At 43.9% G+C, this 13,972-nt stretch overlaps 1 protein-coding gene across 1 annotated transcript in view; it reads right to left on the bottom strand.

Annotated features, from left to right (window-relative positions):
* Positions 1–4,528, bottom strand: part of st8sia5 (ST8 alpha-N-acetyl-neuraminide alpha-2,8-sialyltransferase 5) — a 53,016-nt gene extending 48,488 nt beyond the window's left edge. The window contains exon 1 of the mRNA XM_060935686.1: positions 4,094–4,528. Coding sequence (XP_060791669.1) covers positions 4,094–4,224 — 131 coding nt within the window. The 5' untranslated portion in view covers positions 4,225–4,528. The remainder of the gene's footprint in view (positions 1–4,093) is intronic.
* Positions 4,529–13,972: the final 9,444 nt, after the last annotated feature.

The raw sequence follows: 13,972 nt of genomic DNA, 5'->3' as shown, positions 1-13,972 counted from the left end.
CTCTGCGGACCCATCACACCCTGGTCACAATCTGTTTAATCTTCTCTCCTCAGGGAGGCGATATAGATCACTGTATGCAAAAACAACCAGACACAAGAATAGTTTTTTTTTTCCCCTCAGGCTGACTCTGTGATGAACAGCTAAAATCCAGATTCATCAGTAATATCACTTGCAAAATATCTGCACACTCATACTGTCATTCTGTGCTCACTGTTACTTATATTTATACGTATTTACATTTACTATTTCATCTTTGCACTATGCACCATATTGCACCAAAAGAGAAAATCCTTTCTGTGTTGAACAGCTAAAATCCAGATTCATATATCAGTAATATCACTTGTGAAATATCTGCACACTCATACCGTCATTCTGTGCACACTGTATACTTTATAGTTATCTATTTCATACTTGACTTACTTGGATTACTTTGCACTATACACCCTTTGCACCATTTTTTGTTTGTTTGTTTTGTGTATATGCTTTTTATCTGTTTTGTACTATGAGAACTATTGCCGCTTTTCCACTACAAACGCGGCTGAGTTGGGCTGAGCCGTGCTGTGCTGAGTTGGGCTGAGTCAAGCTGAGCGGGGCTGTTGGAGTTGCATTTCGACTACAACCGCGCTGAACCGTGCTGGCTGGAAGTGGGTGGACACATTGGGTGGAGTTAGCGAAAGTGGGTGGACGTCACGTGATGTCATTAGGCGGCGCAAACAGTGACATCAGTGGCCTTTTAAGCGGTAGTCTCATGACCCGGATAGTAAACAATAAACATGGAGGACATGGAGTCGTTAGTGTTGCTGGTCTTGGTGCTGTGGCTTGTTGTCACCGACAACGCCAACAGATACTGGCAAGAGCGTATAGATGAGGCGAGGCGCATAAGGCTTCAGAAATTCTCGTAATTCGTAATTCTTCTTCCGGGTTTACGGTGTTTACAGATCCCAGCGTGCTCGCGGGGCGTGTGTGGGCATGTGAGGACACTCCTCCTCACCAATCAGTGCACAGGGGAGTGTCTCCTCACGCCCCTAGCCCCACTCGGCTCGGTTTGGCTCGCTTCAGCCCTACTCCAAAACCGTGCGAGTTTTGGGTGCTAAGCAGGGCTGAAGCGAGCTGAGTCGTGCTGCTCTAAGGTAGTCGAAATGCGAGCTGTGTCGGGCTGAAGTGAGCTGAAGCGAGCTGAAGTGAGCTGAAAAAGGGTAGTGGAAAAGGGCCATAAGTGAAACCGGAGTCAAATTCCTCGTGTGTGTCCACATACCTGGCAATAAAAGTGATTCTGATTTAGCGCCATAGAATGAAAAGCGGCTATTTATTTATATGTGACTTAAATTATGCTGACAAACAGGAGCTATTACGAGACAAGAGGTGTATGTTGGATATGTTAAAATGAAAGCAGTCACTTTTGATGCTCTCGCCACATTTGGTGTGAACGTAGGGTAACACATCACATGGAGAAGGTTTTTCTCTTTAAAAATGGATTCCTGCAGGATTCATTCTTTTTTTTTTTGCCATTTTGCATTTTACTGTGGAAAAATACGTCAGCACTAATGTGACAAAGATACATCTCACTGAGAAAGAACAACAAATTTGTTTCTCGTCACTCAAGGTGATTTCCGCCCTGCTATATATATATTTGGGGCAGCATGACACACTCAGAGAAAAGCACTATTCGCCCATTTCTGTATGCATGAGCTCACAGACACCCACAATTGACTAGTGTTGCTGTATTTCACAGGAAAGAGAGTGAATGAGTATTCCACCCATCCCTGAGAGCACAGGCCAATTTTGCTCTGTTGAGCTCCCAGCTACAGATTGCTGTGGCATCTTCAGGATTCGAACTAGCAATCTCCAGATGATAGGGCAAATGCTTTTCTGTTTTGCTGCATGGGAACCTTTCCCGTGCATTTCTGAGTGAATTAATCGTTAATCGACAGCTCAAAGGTAAAGCAGTCTTAAGTGCTTATACTAGGCAGGAAATGCAGCCCTACCTCAGCAACTAATGGTAAGAGCTTTGGAAAGAAATGGTTGACCAGGAGTGAATAATACACAATTCCAGACCCCCGGGAATGGCATGTTAGTACTGTCATCAAGGAAATCATCAAGACTATTCTGGACAGGTAATGCACTCCCAGGCATTTTACTCATCAGTAAAACCTTGAATGAAGATCCTGATGGCTGGATTAGGATTTGGCTGGTGCAACACTATTTGAATCAATGATTCCAATTGTTTCTGCAAAGTGATAATAACAGATTTTTGGAAAACAAGTGCTCTTGTGTACCACTCTCTCCTGATGCTCTTGTTTGATTGATAAATTGCAGGGTCATTTTGTTTGAAGATGGTTAGTGAATTCCATTTATTACCAAGCATTTAAAGTGTTTCAGCAGTGTAAATGTTGGCAGACTCTCCCTGCTGCCAAAAACAACCCCAAACCACATCACTTTCACCTGAACACTGAAGTGAGAAATATGTCTTGCACACAGGGAATGATTTCTTCCCACAAACATCTCAAGAATAGACACTCACACTCCATCCATAGCCACTTATCCTGTCCTACAGGGTCGCAGGCAAGCTGGAGCCTATCCCAGCTGACTATGGGCAAGAGGCAGGGTACACCCTGGACAAGTCGCCAGGTCATCGCAGGGCTGACACATAGACACAGACAACCATTCACACTCATGGTCAATTTAGAGGCACCAATTAGCCTAATCTGCAAGCCTTTGGAGGAAACCGGAGCACCCAGAGGAAACCCACGTGGACACAGGGAGAACAGGCAAACTCCACACAGAAAGGCCCTTGCCGACCACTAGGCTCGAACCCAGGCCCTTCTTGCTGTGAGGCGACAGTGCTAACCACTACACCACCGTGCCGCCCACACTCACACTCATAGGTCCAGTTATCTGACTGTTTAGAGTGTGAAATGTTCCCGAACACCTTTTTTTTTGGTCATTGTGAGAACTAAAGAGGCCTGGTGCACACACTACCTGGTGAAGAATGTGTAGGTTTGTCATAGGATTCAAGTAACCAAAATGGAGCCATTCATATGAAACAATGAATTAATTAAGATTTTAGACGGGGTCAATACTTACCAATGGCATTTCGTATCATTTCATTTTTATGAATTCTGATGAACTCAATCTAGTTCCATAAAATACAATTTTGTGCATGTGATTAGGTTGGACCTCCGTGTTTGCTTTACACACCTACACACTCCTCTTTCATCGCCGGCCGAGTGCAGACAGAGAGGAAAGATGTAGACAGGATTCATGCTATCAGAGGCAACGTACACCTGATATCATGAACGCATTGTGTGCATGAGGCAGTAGAAGGGACGGTGGGAGTGGGTGTGGCTTTAAATGTAGCATATGGAAATCTGCAGGCTCGCAGAGACCATAATGCGCTTGAGGGCCCTCCATCTACGAGGCGCCATTTTGCACTGACACACAAAGACACACTGGCGATGATGTGCTGTCTCAATCAAGGAGATCTCTTGGACCAGGAAGCCAACCATTCTGTCTTTCCAAAATTGAAAGAAAGAAAAAAAAACCCTTCCAATCTGTTTCATGGAGCTCTGTTATGATGCAGAAATCAGGCTACACCACAGTCCTTTCCTCTCCTGTCTGTTTTTCTTCTATGACATCATAGATCATATTTCGTTTTCACGTGATTGCTTTCAAATCCTAAAGATTTCACAATGCAGTTTCATGTAAAGATGTATGACTGAAGGGAGAGAGAAAAGAAAAGGAAAGGAAAGGAAAGAAAAGAAAAACCAAGAAGGGAAAATCAAACAGAAGGACCCAAAGCGTCGCGCGCGCCAATGGGGACTGTAGATGGCGTTTGAGGAGGTGGTGTTATGGAGCTCGCGCCTCGAAATCGGGGCTTATTTCTTTTTCCCTCCAGACAGAAAACCGCGCGTGCTGCTGCTGTTGTTGTTGTTGTTGTTTTCGCCATATCACAGCAAAGCATGCCTGACATGATTTAAAAGACCTATTCCTCTTTGTTGCAGATCTAATCACACATTATAGCGCATGCATTATAATACTGCGATATAATAATAATAATAATAAATAATAATAATAATAATAATGTTCATTTTACCTCCGGATATAGTTCTTGCCGTAGAGGATTTGCTGCAGCAGCGTGACCACACCGAAAGCGCAGATGAAAATGAAGCACAGGGATCGATTCCCCAGTAAATCGCGCCCGGCCGTCGGGTCCGAGTATCCCATCCTTCTGCGCGCCACGACTAACGGGGAATAATAACCGGAAAGGCGCGTTCATCCACTTCTCGAGCGCATTATTCATTCATATATATCATGTCAAGTCCTCGCACGCACTTTGTTTTGTTTGGCCTCTATGGCGATGTGTTAGGAGAGGCAAAGTCGGGAATGAAAAATATAAATAATTGTTTGTCTGTAGAGAAAGACGGCCGACACGCCGTCAGCATCATGCGCGCGCCTGTTGCCCAGATTCAGTGCACGCGCGTGACTGGAACAGACGCTCCCTTCGAGGAGGAGAAGTCACAAGCAGAGGTTATAACACGCTCGAGCCCACGACCCTGTCAGCTCGGGTTCAGTAGCAGGGATCAGTCGCAGTGGAGTGAAGAATAAAAACAGCGTGCTGCAAGATCTCGGGACAAATGAAGGTCTTTCGAGAGCCAGAGCCAGTCTCCATGCCTGCAGCTCGTGACTGCATGTAACGCTTGTGATGTCATGTATACACATTTAACACTAGTGTCGGTCTCAGACCAAACCTGAACCAACATAACCAAACACGTGCCACCTCGCTCCTTAAATCAGTTACTAACAGAACAAAATGTAAATCTCATCTCATCTCATTATCTCTAGCCGCTTTATCCTTCTACAGGGTCGCAGGCAAGCTGGAGCCTATCCCAGCTGACTACGGGCGAAAGGCGGGGTACACCCTGGACAAGTCGCCAGGTCATCACAGGGCCGACACAGACAACCATTCACACTCACATTCACACCTACGGTCAATTTAGAGTCACCAGTTAACCTAACCTGCATGTCTTTGGACTGTGGGGGAAACCGGAGCACCCGGAGGAAACCCACGCGGACACGGGGAGAACATGCAAACTCCGCACAGAAAGGCCCTCGCCGGCCCCGTGGCTCGAACCCAGGACCTTCTTGCTGTGAGGCGACAGCGCTAACCACTACACCACCGTGCCGCCCCACAAAATGTAAATAAGTAACATATTTTAAAATAATAATAATAATTAAAATAATAATAATAATGATCATGGGGATGCCTCCGCCCGGTAGACTACACGCCTTGTTAAGTTGTGATTTGGGGATGGACATTTGACCTCACAGTAATCTTGACCTGGTGAAATTACTTGTATTAGCCTTGGAGATATTGTGTTCACAAGGTTCTTTGACCTTAGACCTTTTGATCTCAAAATCTAATCAGTTCATGGTTGTCCCAAAGCGCACAAATGGTGAAAGTTTGGTGAAATTCTTTTCATTAGCCTTTGAGATATCGCGTTCACAAGGTTTCGGGACGGACGCACACACGGACGTTAGACCTTTTGATCTCAAAATCTAATCAGTTTATCTTTGTCCCCCAAATGCACAAATGGTGAAAGTGTGGTGAAATTCCTTTCATCTGCCTTGGAGATATTGTGTTCACAAGGTTTTCGGACAGACATTTGACCTCACAGTGACCTTGACCTTAGACCTTTTGATCTCAAAATCTAATCAGTTTATCTTTGTCCCCAAATGCACAAATGGTGAAAGTTTGGTGAAATTCCTTTCATCTGCCTTGGAGATATTGTGTTCACAAGGTTCTCGGACAGACATTTGACCTCACAGTGACCTTGACCTTAGACCTTTTGATCTCAAAATCTAATCAGTTCATGTTTGTCCCAAAGCGCACAAATGGTGAAAGTTTGGTGAAATTCCTTTCATCAGCCTTTGAGATATCGTGTTCACAAGGTTTCGGGACGGACGCATGCACGGAGGCACGCACGCACGGATGCACGCACGCACAGAGGTTAGACCTTTTGATCTCAAAATCTAATCAGTTTATCCTTGTCCCCAAATGCACAAATGGTGAAAGTTTGGTGAAATTCCTTTCATCTGCCTTGGAGATACTGTGTTCACAAGGTTTTCGGACAGACATTTGACCTCACAGTGACCTTGACCTTAGACCTTTTGATCTCAAAATCTAATCAATTTATCTTTGTCCCCAAATGCACAAATGGTGAAAGTTTGGTGAAATTCCTTTGATTTGCCTTGGAGATATTGTGTTCACAAGGTTTTCGGACAGACATTTGACCTCACAGTGACCTTGACCTTAGACCTTTTGATCTCAAAATCTAATCAGTTCATGTTTGTCCCAAAGCACACAAATGGTGAAAGTTTGGTGAAGTTCCTTTCATCTGCCTTGGAGAAATTGTGTTCACAAGGTTCTCAGACAGACATTTGACCTCACAGTGACCTTGACCTTAGACCTTTTGATCTCAAAATCTAATCAGTTCATGTTTGTCCCAAAGCACACAAATGGTGAAAGTTTGGTGAAATTCCTTTCATCAGCCTTTGAGATATCGCGTTCACAAGGTTTCGGGACGGACGCACGCACGGAGGCACGCACGCACGGACGTTAGACCTTTTGATCTCAAAATCTAATCAGTTTATCCTTGTCCCCCAAATGCACAAATGGTGAAAGTTTGGTGAAATTCCTTTCATCTGCCTTGGAGATATTGTGTTCACAAGGTTTTCGGACAGACATTTGACCTCACAGTGACCTTGACCTTAGACCTTTTGATCTCAAAATCTAATCAATTTATCTTTGTCCCCAAATGCACAAATGGTGAAAGTTTGGTGAAATTCCTTTGATTTGCCTTGGAGATATTGTGTTCACAAGGTTTTCGGACAGACATTTGACCTCACAGTGACCTTGACCTTAGACCTTTTGATCTCAAAATCTAATCAGTTCATGTTTGTCCCAAAGCACACAAATGGTGAAAGTTTGGTGAAGTTCCTTTCATCTGCCTTGGAGAAATTGTGTTCACAAGGTTCTCAGACAGACATTTGACCTCACAGTGACCTTGACCTTAGACCTTTTGATCTCAAAATCTAATCAGTTCATGTTTGTCCCAAAGCACACAAATGGTGAAAGTTTGGTGAAATTCCTTTCATCAGCCTTTGAGATATCGCGTTCACAAGGTTTCGGGACGGACGCACGCACGGAGGCACGCACGCACGGACGTTAGACCTTTTGATCTCAAAATCTAATCAGTTTATCCTTGTCCCCCAAATGCACAAATGGTGAAAGTTTGGTGAAATTCCTTTCATCTGCCTTGGAGATATTGTGTTCACAAGGTTTTCAGACAGACATTTAACCTCACAGTGACCTTGACCTTAGATCTTTTGATCTCAAAATCTAATTAGTTCATGTTTGTCCCAAAGCGCACAAATGGTGAAAGTTTGGTGGAATTCCTTTTATTAGCCTTTGAGATATTGCGTTCACAAGGTTTCGGGACGGACGCACGCACAGACGCACACACACACGGATGGACGCACGCACAGACAGATGGACAACCCGAAAACATAATGCCTCCTGCACCTTACGGTGGTGGAGGCATAAAAACAGCTGTATTATGCACCACCTACAGGACAGGACCACTGCAATGTCCTGCCTCATTTAACCCACCTGATTCATCCTATCATCTGATGATTGCATCTTTTCATTTGATTTGAGGCTCTTAATTCGAAATATCAAGCAGGACACTTTTTCCATGGGATAAAAACACGTGTTCTATTCCCTTCGAGCAGTTTGGTTTGATAGCATGCAATATCATTAGCATATCGCTTATCCTACGTGTATTACATCATGGAGAATGAGCATTGAATATGGTTTACGATATTGCATGGTTGACAAGACAACATGACGTCGCACGTCGGAGCTGAAGCGATTATCCAATGAGAACGTTTTCTGCTCATGCGCAGAAGCATTTCTTTGTTCGCCGGTGGCGCCCGCAGTAAACTGTCAAAGTGAATTGAAAATGCTGTAAGATATGTATTACAGGTAAAACTTCAGTGCTAGCAAGCGAGCAAATCTATAATTGTTCCATCAAATGTGTATGTATAATAATAATATTGGCTGGCTTTTTTTTCATGGTATATCAGATATATTCCATTCAGCTAGCATGATATTGAACTTATCTTCCATCCATCCATTATCTGTAGCCGCTTATCCTGTTCTACAGGGTCGCTGGAGCCTACCCCAGCTGACTATGACCGAGAGGCGGGGTACACCCTGGACAAGTCGCCAGGTTATCGCAGGGCTGGCACATAGCCAAACAACCATTCACAGTCAATTTAGAGCCACCAATTAACCTAAACTGTATGTATTTGGGGGAAACCAGAGCACCCGGAGGAAACCCATGCAGAGAATTATCGGAGGAAACCGGAGCACCTGGAGGAAACCCACACAGGCACGAGGAAAACACCCAAACGCCACACAGAAAGGCCCTTGTCGGCTGCTGGGCTCAAACCCAGGACCTTCTTGCTGCAAGGCGACAGTGCCTCCCCCAACACCAGCCAATATTATTGAAATATATTCAACAGACTTCATGAGAACATAGGCTATTCGCCATAAAATAGCCTATTGCATGTTGAATTGAGGTGAATTAAACATTTTAACTTAATCAACCCCATGCTCTGGTGGTACAATCTTGCTGTCGCCTCATAGCAAGAAGGTTCTAGGTTCGAACCTATTGGTCGACTGAGGACTTTCTGTGTGGCATTTGGGTGTTTTCCTCGTGCCTGTGTGGGTTTCCTCCCGGTGCTCCGGTTTCCTCCCATAGTCCAAAAACATGCAGATTAGGTCAGCTGACTACTCTAAATTGCCTGTTTGTTTTTTTTAATAGAGCAATTAATTAATTTAGGGCCACGTGGTCCTAAATTCTCCGTTATTTTTTCTTGCTTCACCATGACCCAATTCATGATACTACATCATGCATCACGTGGTGGGTCTTCCCCATTTGTGCAAGGCATTGTGGGATACAAATTTGAAACAGAAGCGGAAAATGGAAGACGCAAATGAAACGTGAAAGACCAACTACAGTAACAGAAAGCGAGAAGAAATGATGTTATGTTGCAAAGGAAAGGAAACACAGGAACAAACTAATAAATATCAGCGGTCAGCAAGCACCTCGGTGTGATCAGCTGTTCGTTTAGTGACAGAATGATGGAACTGTCAGTGCATGGTCAAAAATAAACCTGTAGATGGCAGCAATGCAACACTGGATGCCAGCTGCCGTAAAACCCAAAAGAAGAAGGAAAACAAGAAGAAACAGGTAAACCTGCGCATGCGCACACGGACTTCCTCTGTCTGCTTGACTGCACAAAGCGAGCAATTTCAAATGCACATTATTTGCTAGGTAATCCCCTCAAATTAAATAACTTCCCAGCCACAGAATGGCCTGGGTTTTTTTTAGATATTACAGAAATAAACATGTATCACAATGACCAAATTTCAGAGGGATCTAAATTTTATGAAATCGAAAGGCCATATAGCTTTAACATGCCAATATACAAAAACCCACCGGTGTTTTAGATAGATCTATATTTAGCTTGTACCTTCATTCAATCACCCTTTTGTCAGGTAACCTACACTTCACTTTTGTTGACAGGTGCACATTGTAGGTATACAATTCAATTCAATATGCTTAACTGGCATACCACTTATAACAGTTTTAGTATTGCAAAAGCATTGAAATTCATTCATGTTAAGTAACTGCTTGAAAGTTTAGTTACTGCTTTAAATCCTGATCAGGGTTGAGGGGAATATGGAGCATATCCTGGGAACTCTGGATGCAAAGAGGGAACGTGTCTTCGATGGATGCCAGTCCATCACAGGGCGCCATGGGTACATTCAAACAAATCCACTGACTGGAATGTTTTTAGGAGGTGGAGGGAGCAAGATGGAGAACAAACTCTGTATAGAAAGTAACAGAGTTCAGAGTTCAGGAGCCAGGGTTCCTGGAACCAGAGCTGGCAACACTACCCTCTGCGCCACTGCACTGCCCAACTATTGAAATGGCAAATCATTATTTTGTATTAAAAAAAGAAATGTGTGTGTTTGTGTGTATGTGTGCATACAGCATTCATTGTGCATTATGCATGAAGCAATGCTGGTGAGAGTGCAGAATTGAGGATGAACATTTCACAGTTATTCCACAAAATCGAGTCGTACATGAGCTGATAGCTGACGATGTGCGTTGCACTGAGTCGGCTATAAGCCATGTACGATGAGATTGAGTGGAATAACTGTTTTATTTTATCCACATTCACTGGATTTTGAGAAACAGAGCATTTTTATTTTTTGCAAATTTGATAAATATAAACTTTATATGAAACATCTGACAAAATCATTTCTGCTTAGAATGTAAACAAACCGGCAAAATGACAGTAGCAATTTGTGAAAAATGCTATAATAATCATTCTTGAAAAAATAAAAAAGATATGTTCTTACCATCAAATAGTTTTATTCCATATTTTGTTGTGCCTTTTTTTTTTTGGGGGGGGGGGGGGGGGGGGGTCTTCTTCTTTAGGGTTTTTTGGTGGTTGGCAAGCCAACTTAAAGGTACATTACCACCACCGACTGGGCTGGAATGTGGAACAGGACTACTGGGGGGAAAATACAAAAAAAAAAAACTATATTCTTTTAGCTATTTCAGTTTCTTTTAAATACTTGATAATTTTGGGGGTTTTGTTTTCGAGTAGTTTTTATTTCATCCTTGTTTGGTTCAGCAACACACTCTGCTATTTTGTTTTTCTCTACTCACAGTATATGAGCTGATAACCTAGTAGTAGAGTAGCCAATCAGAGTGCGCGATTGCTCATATCCAGTGAAGGTGAATAGAATAAGATAAAATATTCTAAAGTTAATTTCCCGTAAATGTCCATATTTATTTTATGGCTATATATTTATTGCCACTCAGTTATCAACAGCATCACTGTCACATTGTGTGCACTCTTTCTGCTCTGTAGGGTGCCATGATTTCTTATATGAGCTCATCTTGATGTGCACCAAGTTTATACTTTGTCACTGCACTCCTATATTTGATTTATGTCACTGTCTTCAAGCAATCTGACACAGCGTCCTGTTGCTTAGGTTAAGATAGCACTGCATTATACTCTGCGTTTAGGTTTGGAAACTCGAGGGCTGATATAATTTTGTTTTGGAGTGTCACATTGCTATGGTTGGTTGTCATACTCAAATTGTTCTGAAATGCTAATGCAGTGCAGTGTGTTAATGTTGTGTTGATAGCGCGCTGAGGTTCAGGACTAGCATCACGTCGGCTCCAACTACAGTATAAACACATACTCCATTTCCCAAAATCCTTCAAAACATGTTACCTTGTTCCCACTCCTTCTAATCACACGTGCTCACAACAAATAGACACCACAAACCTCATTTGACGTTTACTAAAGACCAATTTATGCTGACAACCCAGTCCTCGCAGACAATGTCTGCGTAGCCCCCCCACCTTCGCAGACGCTCTGCGCGCACCTCCCAAAAATTGTGACCACCGCAGAAGCCTCGCAGACAGCGTCGCAGACAAGAGGGCTCCGATTGGTCCACTCTACATCCGCTGTACACGCACTTCCGCTTCCCTACTTTCCCGGTTTGTTTTGTTTTCACGACCGGCATTTTTAAAAACACGAGCGAAGATGGAGCAGCACGAAGAGCGGTTGATTGAGGAAGTACGTACCATCTATACGACTCCAGTTCTAGTCATTATAAAAAAAAAAAAGTTCTAGTCATTATAAGTAACCGGAGGATAAACACTCCACTAACCACACCCACCAACTACTCCTAGCGACTTCGCGCCCCCTTGTGTTGTGCCGGTGAATAACATCGCGCACGCCTATAACTCCCGCTCAACAATAAATTACAACTGTCTGCGAAAAGCTATCTGCGAAAGCCTTGTCGCAAGAGCATGCAGAGGCCTTAAGACTTCACTACTGAGTGCACTCTATTCCGATTTTGATTCTGTTTTTTTTTTATCAGTTTTGTCTTGCTTATTCCAGGCTGTCTGTTGATCGACTGAACCATTGCCAGTTTATGACTTTGAGTTTGCCCTTTGCATTTTGTCTGCTTGCATCCTAACCCCTAACTGACACCCACCTCAATGAGGGTACTCAGCACTGTGCTCAGCTCTTGGAATTGCAGGGCTTTGCAGTGGTACATGTACAGGTCACTGATCCTTAAATGAAAACTTTTTATGGATCTTCCATCTATCCAGAACCACTTATCCTGTGCAGGGTCACGGTCAAACTGGAGTCTATCCCAGCTGACTATGGGCGAGAGGCAGGGTACACCCTGGACAAGTCACCAGGTCATCACAAGGCCAACACATAGAGACAAACAACCATTCACACCTACGGTCAATCTAGAGCCACCAATTAGCCTAACCTGCATGTCTTTGGACTGTGGGGGAAAGCAGAGCGCCTGGAGGAAACCCACATAGACATGGAGAGAACATACAAACTCTACACAGAAAGGCCCCCGTCAGCCACTGGGCTTGAACCCAGAACCTTCTTGCTGTAAGGCAACAGTGCTAACCACTACACCGCCATGATGCCCTTTAACGGCTCTTTTAAAAAGCAAATTGAGGAATAGTGGAAATCAGCTTAATTGAGCTCTATAGCCATGATGTGTTGTGTTTCTGTGTGATTGAAGAATGCATTTACAAAATGTATTATATATAATTTGGCTGGGTGTTTGTCCCATTGATTGAAGTTTGAGCCAATTTCAAATTATTGACAGAAACGTTCCTGCTGGGTTTTAATTGCAGAGAATGCCTTAAGTGCTTTCTCTGTAAGTTAATCGACTAGAATAAAGGTCTTTTTTTTTTCCTGGCTCTTTTCTGGAATATGAGAGTTTTGGTTATTTTGGAGTTGAGTGTCAGGGGCCAGATCTGACATGACTGCTGTAGCAACTTCAGGTTTTGTTTTGTTGTTGTGGGATTTTCCCCCCTTTTTTTTTTGTAGCCCTTGTGTGCAAGGGGCAGAAGGACTAGTTCATCTGCATTCAGCAGAAATTTGGCTTCTGAGGAATAGAGGCTTTGCACCGTCAAGTGATCCCCATAGCATTGGTAACTACTTCGCCATGACAAGTGGCAGCTTGTAGTGCTTCATTCAGACGAGTTAGTTGTTACTGATCAGTATGGGAAGGTTTTGCTGCATTTTTGGATGTGCAAATCGTTTTGAATGAAACAAAGACATAAGATTTTTTTTAATTTACCAAAAGTAATTCATCATCAGGGGAAAAAAATTAGCGAGATTTCTAAACGTAGAAGGGAAAATAGTTCTCAAACATTCGGCGGGACTCTGTGTCGAATGGAGAGATCCTATGGCATGCTCACTTAATTTCCATGAAGGTAAGTGTAGCAAGTGTTGAGGTGGGTGGAGCACAGAAGCACAGCAGGCCAGTACTGAGTTCTCACTAACTCTTTTATTATTAGCTTTTCAGCTTCTACACGTTTATTTATACATAGACATACACACACGCCACACACACGTGTTCTGGTCGGGAGAGAGCCCACTCTGCTCTCGCTCTCCTCCTTAAATAGGGCGCGGTCACTGGGGAAGACACACAAACACATTAATCAACCTCAGGTGCAGTGATTCTGCCACTTACCTTCCCTAACTCCGCCCTCCGGTCACAGACCGACACTTGACCACGCCCCCACTGCCACATACCCCCACCACCCGACTCAGGCCGGGGAGCCGTCCAGCCTGCAGCCGACTCCCCCCCCCCCCCCCTTGACGGGAGAGGAAGTCCGCCATGACCATCTGCGCCCCCGGCCTGTGGACCACCTTGAAGTTAAAGGGTTGGAGTGCCAGATACCAACGGGTGATCTGCGCGTTGGCATCCTTCATGCGGTGGAGCCACTGGAGGGGCACGTGGTCCAAACAGAGGGTGAAAGGGCGTCCCAGCAGG

Source organism: Neoarius graeffei, chromosome 12 (assembly GCF_027579695.1).
Source record: "Neoarius graeffei isolate fNeoGra1 chromosome 12, fNeoGra1.pri, whole genome shotgun sequence".
Lineage (NCBI taxonomy): Eukaryota > Metazoa > Chordata > Actinopteri > Siluriformes > Ariidae > Neoarius > Neoarius graeffei.
This window is presented reverse-complemented; position numbering and strand designations above follow the sequence as displayed.